General features: G+C 45.0%; 1 protein-coding gene across 2 annotated transcripts in view; it reads right to left on the reverse strand.

Annotated features, from left to right (window-relative positions):
* The window catches only part of MRPS31 (mitochondrial ribosomal protein S31), a 193,479-nt gene that overhangs the window by 158,521 nt on the left and 17,672 nt on the right, over positions 1 to 17,286 (reverse strand). For both annotated transcript variants that reach the window (XM_085621771.1, XM_085621770.1), the window contains exon 3: positions 6,384 to 6,539. In XM_085621771.1, coding sequence (XP_085477897.1) covers positions 6,384 to 6,539 — 156 coding nt within the window. The remainder of the gene's footprint in view (positions 1 to 6,383; positions 6,540 to 17,286) is intronic.

Raw genomic sequence — 17,286 nt, forward strand, 5'->3', positions numbered from 1 at the left:
GTTAGTTAGAGAGGGAGAGTGAGAAGAGCTCGGGATTCTGTTGGAGTGAAGAAGAATCGATTGCAGAACCATCTACCTAGACTTAAATAATTTAGAAGAAGTTCGTGGAAGAATCTCGAGGAGGAGAGAGTGTCAGAGAGGGGTGCTACGCAAGCGTCGGTGTTAGAGAGGTCATCTATCCTGTCCTGATTCCTGTCCTGAAGCCTTTGTCGCCTGATCTTCCGGGGGGACCCTACCTAGCTCCTTGGCCAGGGGGCAGGTTTCCACACCATTCTTGGTAAATATATTTTCACTGAATGTGCAGATGTACTTTTCTCTCTATCCTCTCCTTTCTGAGCAGCGTCATTGCTTGTGTATGACATTCGATTGATTGTTTGATAAATTTGAATCTTCATTCCTGAAAGTGACGGGGACTGTATTGTGTTTGAATGGTTCGCACAGAATTAATTTAGATAAAGCCTTTAAAACTTTTCCCAAGTCTGTGGTCATTTAAAATAAATGTAAAGAATAATTTTTATGTCTTTTCACCATCAACTAGTTCAACTAATGGTCCATCGACCAGAGGAAAGAACTTTTTGATTAGTGAAAGATTAGTTGAGGATATATGGTGACTAATCCAAGAAATTTAGTACACAGGAATAAAAATTAAACTTTGACTCCAGCTGTTGTTACTAGGATTGTGGGAGTGTGTGTTTATGGGCCCAGGTGAGTATATGGTGTTAGAGTACCTGTTGCTGGTTCACCGCTGGATCAGTCCCAAGTACAGTGGCTTTAAAGTAAACATACCCTGGATCATTCCTAATTAGTTCCTGACACTCAGCAGGAGTCTATAGTCCTGTCCTGAATTAAGATCACCGGCCCTTCTTATGGTGAGGCAGTAATGAGGCAAGAGGGGCTCTTGTCCATTACAGGATAGACTGCTGTAAAAGCATCCTCATATTAAGAAGCACTGAGGAAGGATTAAGAATTTCCCATAGGATACTTGCTGAGAGGACAACAGGTAGAACCGTATGACTGAACATTGTGAATGCTGTAGAGTGGTAAAGACTCTCTTGATACTCAGTGATTCAGTACCTCGGACTGAACGATACTAAGAAGTGGTCCTAAGTCTCAGAAGGTGAAGAGTATCAACATAAGTTTATAACCTCATGAGAATGCAGTAAGTCTAAGCAAACCCCTCAGGTGGCCTTGGGATGAAGACATTACACTGTGTTTACTGAAATTAGCTAGGCTATAGCTTATGGACGGATGGGTTATTTAGAAAAGTGGTTGATGCTCATACAAATTACACGTAGATAAGAAACAGAAATTAAATTACAGTACACATGATTTCTTGTGGTGTAGTCTGATATCTGACCAAGTTATATGTGTTTATGGTATCTAACCCTACAACTAAGGGTGATCACTCAGTTATGATGGGGTGAAGCAATAATAAGGTATGAGTGTGAGCTGAAAAATGCAAAAAAAGGTCTATTTGTTACTTCCTCGGTCTACAGTAAAGAACGGGTCAGTGAAAGTGGAGAACACCTGGATAAAACAAAAACCACTAAGTTATGGCCTTAGGTGAGTGTATTCTCGAGTAGGCAGTGACCTACGATGGTAGCATTTTTAGATTTCGCACAGGCTTTAAAAATGCTGTAAATAAAAATAATTTCAGGCTTTGGTCTGTACTTTTTACTCACAGACAAGCAGACAGCCATATGAGCAGGTGACATGGCACATCCTAATAGGTTGTACAATACCAGTAATGTGTACAAGTAATGTAAATGGCACTAACATGAATGGTTGTATTTTTTCTTTTTTCTGTTTTTAAAAACTATGAATGGATTCATTATGCAAACATTTTTCCAACCACTGCTCGGCTTGATACATACAGAAAATGTTTTTACTACTAAATATGGTTTGGAGTGGACAGTCATTTCTAAGCTGGCTACATGGGTTTAAATGTAGAAGAGACAACTGGAGCAATACCTCTGTCTATTGCTCATCCAAGATAAATGTTGGATAACTGAGTGTAATCATCCTTTTCATAATTTAAAGGGGCAGTGAACAGGCACTGCCGATGTTGCTATAAATAGTCCCTTTAATGCACTCTAGCGGATTATCACTCATAACAGTCATTTGATTTTTTTGAAGTGAAAAGCATATTGTAAGTAATACCAGGTCAATAGTATGCATCGAAGGGCTCAGATCGACATATCCATGACGCAGTCAAGAGAGTAAGAACCCCCTTTTTATTTGTCCACCTGCTTGGTTACAGCACTATGGTGAGAAAAAAAAAGCGATCAAGTGCTTTCTACCAGCGGTATGGTAGGCAGAGCGAGTCTCAGGTTCTTATGACAAAAGAAATGTAAATTGTGAATGTAGTTTGTGGGCAGCAGTGTGCCGTTTCATTCATATTTGAATGATTTGCTAAGAACACTTACAGTGTATGTTACAAGGACCATGTCGTCCAGAGTCTACAATGAAGAAGCATATGTAGTCGACAGTGGAATACCATTGGGCACAGCCGAATGCTGGATTAATTACCACTGAGAAGTACTATTGTTCATCTTCCCAGTCTCATTCCAAATAATGATGCAGTGGTGTGTTAGACATACACATAATGCACAGCCTCTTGCAATTTGACTTTTATGTGGAGTCGCAAGTGGATATTGGTAATTTGAAAGTGAAAGCGCATACATTTGTTTGTCTATTATTACCTTTGATGATACTCAAGGAAATGAGTTACCTTTTCTTCTCAAATTTGTCAGTCACTGGAATGGAAGGACTCTATGCACTATGTGCCCTACACTACACTACACTGCCAATTTAGCTGCAGTGAATGCTGAAACAGAAGATCGTTTAACAATAGTTAAGTCTGTGGTATTTTGCTATGCTGGTGAGTGCTAAACACAGAGTTGCTCGGGTCATAGATATTTCTGCAAACTGTATAGTATTTTACTATATTACCACATTCCTCGCAGTTCAAGTAGTACCTTACCTGCTTTTCCACATAAGACACAAGCTAGTGATTGGACAAAACTGCAGCCATGTCAGTTTTGACTTGGTCAAAAAAATTATCCACTAACAAGACAGGATTTCCTTCCCCAGTTTCTCCCCAAAGGGGGACTGCACCCAGAGAAGCCTATCAACAGGCTGGTGAGTCTCGGTAGGAATGACCCAATGTGGTTAAATAATGTTACTATGCTAATATTTTGAATACTGCTGCCCCTCCGCATAATAGAAAAGGATGCCTTGGCAATTACCCCAATCTGGTTTCACATATATAAAGTATTCTGTTCTGCGTAGACCCCCTGTCATTCTTCCGCTATCTCCTTAAGGATGCAGCACAAAGGAACCCATCTTTCCTGGTCACGTTGTACAGAAAACAAAATCATAAACAAAAGCAAATGTTGATAACATCAACATGCCAGAGGCACTGATGAACAAGATAATCTGGCGGGCTACTCAACAAATATATTAGCTGTATTTTGCTAAAGCTGGAAAAAGGAAGTAACAACAGTGGTGGAGATGTACACAACAGTGAAACGCAGATGTTCACTTCTTAGAAACTGTCTGTACTCTTCTACAATTCGATTTTCTACACTCAGACCTAGAAACTATTTTTAGGGTTAGGTCTTCACCCATCACTTCCAACTCCAGAAACATATCTTCATATACCACACAGCCTCTCTAATCCCAATAGACTGTGTAAATTTGCATAGTATCATATCCTTGTCTATTTTACTTAGCCTATTCACAGCAAAGTCCATTCCTTAACTGTAAAATGTGCGTACACGATGCTTTGCTTTTTTGGAATATACATCAAAGGGATAGCAAATAATATAGTAGCCATTTTGCTCAACCAGGTCAAGTCAAAATAACTTTCTTCAGTTCCAAGGACCATAACAGTTTGACAAAGAAGACATTACAATTTAAAACATTTCATGACATATTTGTTCAACAGCATAGATAAAACTAATAAACAAAAAAACAAATCTTAGAATTCAGAAAGTTAATAAAGGATATGATCCATAATACAAAATACCTAGTGCTACAAGATACATCTCCAACCATAAAATGTCATTGGGATTAAAATTGTTCATTAAAATATTACAACGCTCCTGTTTGTCTACTATAGCTCATAACGCTTTCTAATGGTCATTGCAACTTTATAAGAGATCACAGTGCAAATAGCAGAGGTAGCCAAAGAGTGCAGATAATTAAAACCTTCAATGTAGGTACAAGGCCGGATTTCCCTTAGAAGTGGAGCTAAACATTTTCCCATTGGCTCTTTATAAAGGGGGCAGAATAACAAAGAGCAAGGTGCTCTGAGCTGCCAAACTATCGCACGGGCAGGGCGTGAGTTTGTCGACCCATACTGATTGTCTCGGGAATGCCATTAAAAAGTGCAAAGTACATAAACGGAGTCTGCTTAAAAGAAATCGTGCCTGTACATTAGTGGTAAAAGTTAAATTAAATTGCTGTTGGGCAGGGAACAAGCGTGGGAGACTTGTCACCTCAGGTTATGTGTGGCGCATGTTTGTCCCAGAATAATGCGCCTCTTTTATGATGGCTTTCGCATTTGAGTGGATACTAACAGGATTGTCATAGTAATGCCCCAGGCCTATCTCATGGAATTTGTCTCTCACTAAAACAGAGCCAAGGAATCGACGGTGAACTATCTAGATTAATACAGTCTTTAATGACATCCCTTGAGAACATTAATTTCTCAGACAGCCAACTCTTTGCCCATAGGAGTGAAGGGGCAATATCTATGTGATCCTCTAAAACTTCCAACCCCAACTCTCGATGGCGAAAAAGTGTGGGGGCACTATTTGGGGTCATCAATAGCCTTTTTATGAACTGGTTTTCCTAGACCTGAAGGTGGCGACTTTCGTGGTAGCCTCAAACCCCTACCCCATAGGATGCAACAGACAAGCATTTGGCTTTGTAAAGGGTATCCAGCTCTGTCACCGGCTTGTGACCTAGCTTACAGGCAAAGCGAAACAGCGGCTCCACTGCTTGTGTGTTGCACCCTTGCAGTGACAAGTGGATCCCAGTTCATCATATTATTCAAAATGTTCCCTAAATATGTAAAAGTGTTCAACTTGTCAATGCTCTTATCCCTTACAACAAAATTTCTAGTTTTAGTCAATTTGGGGCCACACACCATAATGTTCGATTTAATCAAACTCAGTTTTAAATCAAGCGCCGACATAAAATCGGTAAAGGCATTGAGCGATTTCTGGAGGCTGTTTTTTGTCAGAGCCATTAACACGGTATCGTCCGCATGCTATAGTAACGGGACCGGATTGCCCCAATTCGGGGGAAATCAATTTCCTGATCTAATAAAAATGCCTCTAGGCCATTGGTATAAATAAAAAAGAGAAAAGGAGCTATAATGCACCCCTGCCGAACACCTTCTGTGCAGACAATAGGCTTGGTGGAGAAGTGTGGCTCAATGGTTAGAGCGGCAGACCCTGATGCAGAGGTCCCGCCCGGGACCAGGGTTCAATTCCCACCTTGGCGGGTCTTGGGCTCATAATTCCTCGGACCTGATTTCTCGCCTCGGTGCCTATTCTAATCATGGGTCCCACGCTGCAACTCTGGGCAATAGCTTGCTTAATCTCCACAACGGCCCCAACAGCGCATGAATGCCTAGCTTCACCCTGGGGATGCCCAGGAGTGGACATTTCACAGGGAAAAGCCAGGAAGGGTTCCCTAGTGGTATGAGTATAGCGCCGGGAAACCCCGAAATGGGGTAGCTGTGCGCTATATAAGTACAAACACATTTACATTTACATTTGGTCTTTTCCCCTTGCAGGCCGTATCTTATGGCAACAGTAGTGTTAGCATGAAGCCTACGCAAAAGGGAGATCAGTGCTTCCTCAACACCCATTTTCCCCATTAGTGTCCACAATTTCTCCCGATTGATGGTATCAAAGGCACTGGACAAGTCCATGAAGGCCAAGTGGACAGAACCCCTCCTGTCCTTCATGTACTTGCCCATAATCGGGGGACAGTTTGAGGCACTGCTCTGTGGTACCCATCCCCCTCCTAAAGCCATATTGCGTTTTTTGCATGACCCCTGTGGTTGTCGCCCACCAATTTAAAGGAGGTCGGTAATTGATAGATGAAGAACAGGCCAGATCTGCGTGCCATTCCTTTCTCCACTTCTGCTGCCTGTGCCACTGTGTGTGTTATGTTACTATCATGATTGTGTTGTGCTTCAAGACACAACATTCAACTTACGAAAAAAAAACAAAAAAAAAACTTTTCATTGGACGATAATGTTTTCCACTGGATAAAAAACCTGTATGGTGTGCTTCCTATAGAGCTCAGTTCCAAATGGGATGCGAACTGTCTTAGACCTACTTTAAATTCAAGATTTTACAGACCTAATATTGTTGGGTTCTCCTCGCTTCTGGGCGTCAGTCTCCTCATCGTGTCTCCTCAGCTGTTGAAGTAGCTCAGATTCAATCTGTTTTTTGTCAAAAGGCAGTGAGGACGCAACAGCCGAAGCAGCAGCCACGAGTTCTGGGGCCAGTGACTTGCTATAAAGAGGGTAAAAAAAAAAAACAGTCAAATGAAGATAACTGCACCTCCCGTTGCCGTGTCACAAGTGAACATGGTGGCCACTCCCAATGTTCTTACATCATTTTTTTCAAATTAAAAGAGCGGGTTAATGAACCATTGATGGAGCCGGCTGTGCTCCGTAGCAAAGTCTGTGGGCAGAGCAGGGCTAGCTGGTAAAAACGGTTATAAGCATTTCACGTGTCCCTCTCTGAAAATAACAACTGGAGCTTTAATATGTTTTGCAATGTCTTTGCAAGTACAGTTTTCAGATAGAGTACGGTCATAGCGAACACCTCTTTCCATCTCTGTGTTATCACAAGAAATTGTGAGAAGAAATCAAGAAATCTGGATTGAGACTGAAGAAGAGCACAGATTACGCAGTACATACGCCCTCTATTTTAAACAAAGCGCGGGTACACTTCAGTACTCAATGTTTGGAAGGCAACATACTTAAGCACTAACAGGAACAGCTGACCAGACATGCATGGTTTAAAAGGTTTTACACATTACTGGCGTGTTCTTAGGAAACAAAGGAAAGTGATTTCTTGATTCAACAGGGCATCTGGCCCATATGCCCCAAATACATTGTGCACCATAAGCTTCTATGAACATCACTATAACAACATTCATTAGTAATCGAAGGGAATGCGCAAACATGAAAATGGTGGCATATACTTACTGGTCAAGTCATTGTGTGCAGATCTTTTCAAGAGGATAGTCGGTAAACTCAATCCAGCGTTTTTTTTCCAATGGTTTTCATTCTACTAATACTATTTCACAACTCATCAGTAGAGATGCAATTGATACAAGCATTTCTCCCAGTCACTTATGTCATGGAAACCATGCACTCAATGTATCTATCGGCTATGCTATATGGAACATTACGAATATCAATTTGGCTGCCTACCAGACACAGGTCACTGATAAAGAAAGTTTATCATAACTATTTGTGAAGAAATAAACGTATCTCGATTATTACAACAGTCTTTTATATGTTTTAAATGCTCTTCGCCTGTTACTCCACTCTAGGATACTTCTTGAACTATCCATACTACACTCATGAATAAGCAACATAGTGATTACAACTGGACCTCTTGGTGCTATGCTACTGTCAAGCATCGATGCTAAAGAGAGCAACATTGGTACATAAACCCATTTCATGCCACGGTACAAGCCTTCAACGTTGTGCTTGGTCTTACTATTGTGGCATGCAATGCGGAAATAGTATGTTTATATGTATAAAAAATGTTAGCTGTACCATTCTATGCATAAAGCAAAAACTGCGAATGACAGCTTATAATCGGGGGAAAGAAGGTCACAAGTAAGGCTGCAAAAGAATAAGACTGCCATTTTACTTGCCAAGCAAACCAAACAAGTTCTGCAAGTAAAAGTCTCAGGTGGACCGTGAGCTGATCATGACAGCCCCCGCTTCGCTCTCATCTCTGATCATCAACCACTCGGGCGAGATTTTATGAACATCTTTTACACAATCAACTCCAACAAAGTGATCCGAAACTGCTATGCATTACCCGACACTCAGTACTCAATGGATAAAGTGCGTCAAATCATTAATTCGAACTGGCACATACTCAACAGCGATGTGAACCATAATACCCGGATCCCCAAACATATGTTTGCACACCAGCAAAATAAAAATTTGAAAGATAATATTGTATGATCACGGTCCCTAGAGAGACTAAATGTATTCAGAAAACAATTGATGAGAAAATCCCAGTTCAGGGGGACTATAAAGGTAGTCAATGTATGGCATGCGTAAGTGCGACTGAGATGCAGATCTATACATTGAACAGATATACATTACAATTAGGAGCATTCACAAACTGGAAAACCAAGACCATCATCTATTTACTTGTATGCACATGTGGTTATGGATGTGTGGGAGAGACTGGACGTAGTCTCTCCACTCACCTTACAGAACACAGATATGCAATAAAAACAGGGAAAGTCAATGCTCCTTGCTTAAACATTACGTGGAAAAGGGACATAAACCAGAAGAAATTAGATGGCTGATCCTCAACAAGAGCGGAGTCAAGGAAGGAGGGGATCCAGTAGAGTCAAGAAAGTGCAGAAAAGTCCATTGTATTTTTTACACTGGACACCCATTTGCGGGGTTTGAATAGTGAAACACCTTGGGAACATGCCATCCAATATAACAATTAATGGATCATTAGGTTTACTGTTGATAACCACCAAAAATCAGATATCTAACCCACTATTTCTTGCCACGACTCTATTCAAATCAATTAGTTCCAGTTACAGTCCTCTACAGAATACAGTAGGCCAGAATATACTATTTTACTATTAGCTGCTGTCACACGCAGTGGAGGGATGATCAGTGGTACTTTCACTGAGTCAAGCCTTTTTACATGAGGAGTCTCTGACTAACTCATTTACTAGATCTGGAGGACAACTTTCAATAAAATAGATTGAGGGTCAAACCTTCCCAGAACTCCAATATGCTCAACACATTATTACACATGGATAGCCAGGCTCGGGTAGATGATAGTCACCTACATCAAGATGGCCGTGGGAGGTCGACGGCACCCGCACTTCCTACTCAACCCATACGCAGAGGAAATCGCCATCACGCTGCCGATCTGATGAAACACACCTGTGTTCAGTGTTCTGAATGTCCGAAGATGTGAGATGGGAGCGAAGTGGGGACTGTCACAAGCTGCTGCCGGTTGAGGAGTTTACCAAGATTTTTAAGCTAAGTTTTGAGGCGGCCGCCATAACCACAGGCCCGGGAGTCTGACAGAGTGCAGGTTTATGTCCCCACATAACTAGAAAGCATGTGTATAGTCAAGAACAAGTAGAATAGCTTTTCTCTTGTTTGCATCGGGTTCAGCAGTAAAGACAGATGGGCCACGTTTCTTAGTCCCGGTGCAGCTGATAGACACACACTGTTCATTCATCAGCAAAGAGGACGCACTTTGTATATGCAGGCTGCAGTATAGGGGTTATGCACTACATAGACTCTTCATAGTAAAACATGGAAAGGCATTTTCCTCTTTTAAAAATTCAAGTTTTTCCTGACAGAGTGGTTTATGCATTTTAGTGACTAATACCAAACTGCAGCAACAGATGGTGGTAATTTAACAAAGGCACAGCAAATACCCTGCACAAGGGGGAATGGAGAAGAGAAGTCCCTTAGGCTACGGAGGCCCCCACTGGGGCACTTGACTCTCATTAGGACAGTGTGCCAGGGTATCAATTAAAGATTGAATCCCCTTTGACACATCTTCTGGCTTTCCAGCAACACAGAGTATCAGGCCATTCGCAGACACTCAAGTCCTGTGGAAAAGAAACTACAGAAAGGCGAAGAGGATGTCCCCCAATACAGAACTTTCAGGTATGGCATCCAGTACTATCAGGGTGTCGACATAACTCAGGGACAAGTTACCGCCAGGGCCGGACTGGGAACTGAAATTAGCCCTGGCAAAATTTGGCAGACCAGCCCCCGTCACATTTGGCAGACCAGCCCCCGTCCAGCGCGTAGCGAGCGTGCGAAGCGTGCGAGCCTGACTGCTATTAGGGGGGTTTGGGGGGGTTCTCCCCCCAAGAAAATTTTGGAAAACAACCGACCAAAATTGTGAATTTTACAGCACATTTTTCATTACATATTCAATTGTATCAACTTTCAAACCACAGTAAATAGTAGATGATGACCTTCAAGAGCACCAGGTTACCCACCCAGTCATATGTGCCCATAGACATTCTTTCAGAGAGCACCAAAAATAGGCACAAGTAGTAAATCAGAGAGAAGTGAGACCAGCACCCACATGGTGTGTATCAAGCAAGCGCAGTGAGCAACCACTACTAGGGGGTACTATGGTGTACATGGACCTGCTGCTAAAGGGCAAAATGGATCCTTTATCAAGCTTATGAGTGAACAGGACGTCTCTCGTTATCTCCTCCAAGTTTCTCCCCCCAAATTTCCATTATTCCCCCCTTTCCTTTCCCTCCTCTCCAGCATTTCCTGGCTTTAATTGCGTCACTGGGGGATTTCAACATATGACACTGGCCTTGTAACCATAACATACAATTATCTCCTTTATCAGTACAATTTAGTGATCTTGTGCCATGGGGGGTGGGGGGAGGGGAGGGGTCACAGTGGTGGACATTTAGTGTGGTATGGTAAATCTGGTCCCATTCTCAACAGATCAGTATTACAATTATTCAGAGATAGCAACGAGATTGTTGAGCAGGCAATGCAATGCAAACTGTAATGGGAATGTTTTGAAAAGTTAGGTAGAAACTTCAATGCGGAAGGCCGGTGTTATTTCTACGAGACTGCGTGATTTCTGCTACTGTACGGTACCTGTGCCAATCAATGCCTCTTAAGTGATCTGGCCTCAGGCTCTCCTCCTTACTGCAGCATGATGTTCTATTTATATCATTTTGTAGTGGGAGGCCACATAAAGTGAGTCAGTGTAAAATTGCTATAGATTTTGCATATTTGTGTGATTACATATTTGATTGCCGGCCTTAGTGAGGTAGCAGTACTTGCGAAATAAAGAACACAGCGCGGAAATAGAAGCCACTGTTTTGGGGGAGGTCGCAGATTATCTTGTTGAATCAATACGCTGCTTCAGAATGTACAACCGCATAAAAAGCTGCACCGTATAGAAGTGCGCGATCCCGGCTACTTGGAGAAGTGTCCAATAGCAATTGGTTTCATCATGACAAAGAAGTAATACCTTTCCTGGAAAGGTATTACTTCTTTCCTCCCCTTCAACACTGAAGCAACCAATTTCGGCTTTAACTTGCTGGTATAGTCACGCCCTGCCACCCCCCCAAACCTCCCTCACTGCACCCACCAGCACGTCACCGCCTCCCTGAGTGTGTGTCTGTTTATGTGCGCCAGGGTCAGTGTTGTTTGGCACATGGCTGGCAAGTGCCAACTCGCTAGCCAAGCAGAACTGATTGGGGCCGTTTCGGTTTCCTCACACAGCAAAAGAGCAGGCCCTAGCAGCAGGAGGCGACTTTCAAAAGAGACACTAGCACTGAACACGCAAGTGCGCATTTTACCAGCGCAAACTCCTTTCTTGTGAAATCCGGCCTGAAATCCGGAAAATTAAACAAAATATAGGTCACGATTCATGAAGCAACTGAGCCAGCGCATAGGGAACGCACCGATGGCGACCTTCAACAGATGGAACTGATACAAGGGTACAAAGGCCCATTAGAGGTCAAAAGTTACATTGAAGAAGATGGTAGCAGCGCTAAGCCCTTTACTCTATAACCTGCACCATAAGATGTTAAATTACAATCCTATATCAGAATCGCCAATGATCCTGGAGCCCATAAGACACTTCTTGTAGGCTAGCTTCAAATTCTGTTCGCATTAGTTGGTGAAAACTTTATTAATAAGAACGTGCACGAGGGGCACACTTTGGAGTGCTTTAATAAAATGCTGCTCTCCAGAGAGATGTGATTTGTCTAGTACTATTTTTATTTAATGTATCCCCATAATGGTAGCGAGAGGAGAATGTTGCTGCAAGTGTGTGGCCCTAAAATAAACATCATCTTTAAAGAAAAGCAGCTGCCACCTTTGACTTGCCTATGTCTGTGTTTCAATGCAATGCCCTCTTCTATGTTGAGGTCACTCGCCGATATTGTCGATGCGATGCTGAAATTACTGAGATAAGTAAAGGCATGTAAATATTGTGCGCAGCTCATCATCTTGTCGCTGTGTGCCTTGAATACGAAGCACACTTCCTACAGCGAATACAAAATCAGGCACCGTGTTAGCAGCCGGTTAAGATGCGCTGTCTCTCAGCACACTACATCGGTTATTTAGCGTGAATACTGACTGCACAATCACAATGACATCTAGATACAAGAAAAATCCATGTGCACCACACAATAATTTGACACCGAATTGAAACATCTAACCTAATTCAGGAAAAAATGCGGACTACACTACAACAACAACAACAACCACCCTGATGTAAGGATTGAACGCGGCGCTGACCAGGCTGACTGTCACCTGTTGGCAGTATGTTCTGTTAAACTCGGTAATCCACATGGCTTGGACTCCGTCCCAAAAAACAGACTTCACTTTCATGTTCAGGACACAGCCTTTGTCCTGAACATGAGCAAAAAAAAGCCCCCCCCACACGTTAGCCTAAGCGGCGCAAGTGCCAGAGCCCAGTGGCAACACCAGGCAGTGGCCAGTGGAAAACAAAACAAAAGGACTCAGTTGTGTAAGAAAAACTTAAAAAAAAAAAAACAACTCTAGAAAGCCCTGTTGTCTGCTTCAAGTATATTTTTCAGCACAAGCTCCAAGTTGGGTCTTTTGCTGAAAATATATATTTTAAGCAGACTTGCTGACCCCAACCTTCGCCCCAGTTAGAGCCCCCCAAAAGTCAAGCAGCACAACAGCGCCACCAAAGGGAGCACAGTCACACGTATCCACATTGCTGCACTAGCATAGCCAGACTCTCGCAGGCACAGGCTGGCACAAGCAGGCCAGGCAGGCAGTCAGCCACCCACCCACCACCACCTCGCTCCAGCAGCAGTGGACTCCGCCGGTGGAAGGAGGAACCAAAGGGTTGACTGCAAAAGGGGGGTGTAGGTAGCAGGCCCGGCTCTAGGATTTTTTTTTTGGGTGGGCTATAGGTACATTTGGGTGGGTAACTGCTGGCCCGATTTATCGCTTATATATTTAACAAGGCCTGCTTCTGGGCCCTCCTTTTATCTCTCCTTAGTCTTACAAGGTACAGTAAAACTCACTCTTTTCCAAGTCTCTTTCTAAATGTTATCACTCTCAAAAAGTGCTTTTCTTCCATGTAATGTCCCTTTGATGGGAAGAGGAGGTTTCTAAGGTGGGAGTATCTAGCAAGGGACTCTACTCGGGCTCCCTCAGTGCGAGCCTTCAGGGAGAAACCCTCTTCATTACTACCTCCACCTGACCCATGACTGTGCAGCGCTCTCCCTTACAGACTTGATTATCCACTTTTCTACCACCCCTCTCAATTACACCTTATCTCACAGCTGACCTTGGGACCCAGCCCCATATCAGCCACCATTCAGTTCCATTTTCATTATTCCCAGTAAAAAACAAAAGTAAAATCACCTTCAAACTTGAAACATTGAATATAGCAGTAAATGTAATCAGCATGCATGTTAAAGTATGCTCCACAGTTGTCCTAATCACATGACTGTTAATTAAATAAACAAAAACAGAAAGGCCATGACAGGGCCAGCTTTAGTGCTGTTACAAAAGTCTTTTTGATCTCTTTTTTGACCTCTTTCTCTGTAGATAAGTTACCAACCACCCTCCAACCGTGCACTTCATCTCTCCGTAGCCACTCCCCCTCATGGCCTCCTCCTCAGACTTCCCAACTACCACCCTCCACCAGTGCCCCTCATCGCTCCTTAGTTCCCCCCACCCCATGACCCCCTCATCAGATTCCCTCACTGCCACCCTACACTAGTGCCCCTCATCTCTTTGTAGTTCCCGCCCACCCCATGACCTCCTCCTCAGCTTCCCTTACTGTCATACTCCACTAGTGCCCCTCATTTCTCTGTAGCCCCCCACCCCATGACCTCCTCCTCAGATTCCCTCACTGCTCCCTCCACCAGCGCCCCTCATCTGTCTGTAGTTCCCCGCCACCCCATGACCTCCTCCTCGGATTTCCTCACTGCCACCCTCCACAAGTGCCCCTCATCTCTCTGTAGTTTCCCCTCCAACCTGTGACCTCCTCCTCGGATTCCCTCACTGCTCCCTCCACCAGCACCCCTCATCTCTCTGTAGTTTCCCCCCCCACCCCGTGACCTCCTCCTCGGATTCCCTAACAGCCACCCTCCACCAGTGCCCCATATCTCTCTGTAGTTCCCCTCCAGCCCGTGACCCACCTCCTCCTCAGATTCCCTCACTGCCACCCTCCACTAGTGCCCCTCATCTCTCTGTAGTTCCCCCTGCCTCATGACATCCTCCTCGGCTTCCCTCACTGCCACCCTCCACTAGTGCCCTTCATCTCTCTGTAGTTCCCCCCCACCCCGTGACCTCCTCCTCTGACTCCCTCACTGCCACCCACACCCTTCATCTCTCTGTAGCTCCCCCCACCCCATGACCTCTTCCTGGGATTCCTTCACTGCCACCCTCCACTAGTGCCCCTCATCTCTCCATTGCCCCTCTCTCCTATCCATTCCATTTGTTGTATTGTGCTACTCATATGAGTGTAGGGTGTCACAGTACTTTACATAACAGCACACATTATACAGAGACAATAAATCAGTTTAAGCGGAATGTCACATAAGCTAATGAGGATTACAAGGTGTAGAAATCACTTCATCCATTCTGGTGGGCAATATATTTTACAGGGGTTTGGTCGCAAGAAGCACAAACTCAGGATTTAAAGAGTACTTCAGTTGTCAGGGTTGGCTTTACTGATGAATATGTATAACTGCCCAAACAAGCTCTTTTTAGTAACAGTAGAATAATGAAAGAATGGAGAAGTTCTAACTACATCACAACACAAAAAAGCGAAGTTTGTATGCAGTTCTTTAATGACAGTTCATAGGTCACTGTCTTATGTTATGATAGTAACTTCTAAACTGCAAGTAACACAAGGATATCTGTGACAGAGGTAGTAACCCACTGAGCTATTCCCACAAAATTCCGTTAATCTGCATTTAAGAACTACCAACAGACAATGGTTGCTCTGCAGCAGGATCGTAAATCACAAGTTATCTTAACAGTTTTTATTGTTGTACATCCGTGGCAGATTCACTGAGAGGGCCAAGGAGGCTCATGTTTGGGTGGGCCTGGCCCACCCTCTAGAACCGGGCCTGGTAGGTAGTGGTACTGCTAGCATAGCCGGACTCCTGCTCGCAGGCACAGGCCAGCCTGGCAGCCTGAGCCAGCCACCACCACCACCTCGCTCCGGCACCAGTCGGAGACGCCTGGTCATCCGCCCCCCCTGGCCCCTGCTCACGAACAGCAAGGAGGCCTGCTCAGTGCTCTAAATGCCTGACTAAATGTCTAAATCCCCAATCCAGACTCAGGGGCTGCCCAAGGCGGTAGTGCGCTGTGAAGAACCGGCCAGGATCAACAGAAAAGTATAGGTGATAGGCGTTACGTAGGCCCTTACTTAGGCCAAGGCCCTGGGCCGGGGGAAAGGCCTATTAGAATTTCTTTTGCACACATAATAATGGCATATATAAAATGTTGTTACAAATTATTTGCAATAGTGTCAGAAAGAGCATGGGGTGTAAATTATTTGCATTCGCACTCAGTGAAACCGCATGTCTACTCATGGGGATGATCTCAGGCCATCGTCTGAATAGGCTTCAGTCTTCCCAGACCTGCTTTCCTGCACCTGTCATCAAGCGATCATAGAGTACTTGCCATCATTCCATGCACAAGGGTGACCGGGCCAGTGACAGTCACATCCTTTTCATCATTCTAAGTGGTGCAATAGCATCATGGTTCAGAAACAATCAACTCCACTCTGACGCAGGCAGGGAATGGCCGACTAGGGACATCTGCATTTGGAGCCACCTCAGAATAAAAAAACGCCTTTGCTCAAGTTGGCTGATGCCAGTTCGGTCACCAGCCCAGGAGTCACTCTCCCCAGTGTGTGTGTGTGTCTGTCTCAGGCTCTCAGGCTCAGCTCAGGGAGTCAGGGCCGGCTAGGCCCGCAGCGAGGCCGGAGCCGAGATGGAGCGCAACTCAAGCCAGGCAGGCAGGCAGCACCACTACCCACCACTTTGCTCCGGCAGCCGGCTCGGCCTCCGCCGGGTCGACTCGTCCTCCCTTTCCCCTGCTCACCAACAGCAGGCCTGTCACAATTTTAAATACACACTCAGGGGCCCCAGGGGCCACTGGGCCAGGCGCTACTGAAACAAAGGTATAGGCCAAGGCCCTGGCCCCTGGGCCAGGGGCTGGGGTGGGGTGGGGGGGTCGGAGGGCCTCTATCTTTGTTTAATCCCGTCCCGGCCCACAGACGACTGGACGCCGGGCACGGTTATTACAGGGAGAGACAACAAAGGCACTAGTGAGTGACTCACCGGCGGGCGGCACTGCATTCGGCAGCAGGGAGGTGAACAGGCAGAGGCAGGGGCTAGAAATAATTAAATTATGGGCAGCTCTCTCACGAAGGTGTCGACGTCATCTTGGTCTCTGCTGGCTTACTTCGGGAATGCTCCTCGAGCTCGAGACCTCGACCTGGCCACACCAGCGGTCACGCGCACTTTTTAATGCGCATGATCAACACCGGCCGCCCCACCCTAAGGTGGGTGAACTGAGGAGACGGCGCACGCTCCGCAGACGCGGCGGCGGCCGCAGAGATATCAGCGCGCTGCGCCCGACCTACCCTCACAGTGCTCCAATGCAAATGCATGCCATTATTTATGCAGATTGAATGACTCAGAGATAGAATTGTGCCTGTTTTTTCTCGGATGGAGCGAGGAGAGACTCATGCAGAGTGTGAGTGAGTCGTGACTCTTGTGAACTTCTCTGATTTTCTCATTTCTTTTTCTGACTAACGCCGTCGGCCGGACCAAAAATCGGCCCCAGCACCAAAACCGGCCCCATGCCAAAAAACCGGCCCCCACCCCATCCAGCCTACCGGGGGATTGCCCGGTGCCCGGCATGGCCAGTCCGGGCCTGGTTACCGCAAGGGGCTGATCATACCCGGTTTTCTCTTTTTGGCTATTCAGTAAGTCCAGGACCGTTTGCTGGGGTTTCCCCCT

Source organism: Triturus cristatus, chromosome 8 (assembly GCF_964204655.1).
Source record: "Triturus cristatus chromosome 8, aTriCri1.1, whole genome shotgun sequence".
NCBI lineage: Eukaryota > Metazoa > Chordata > Amphibia > Caudata > Salamandridae > Triturus > Triturus cristatus.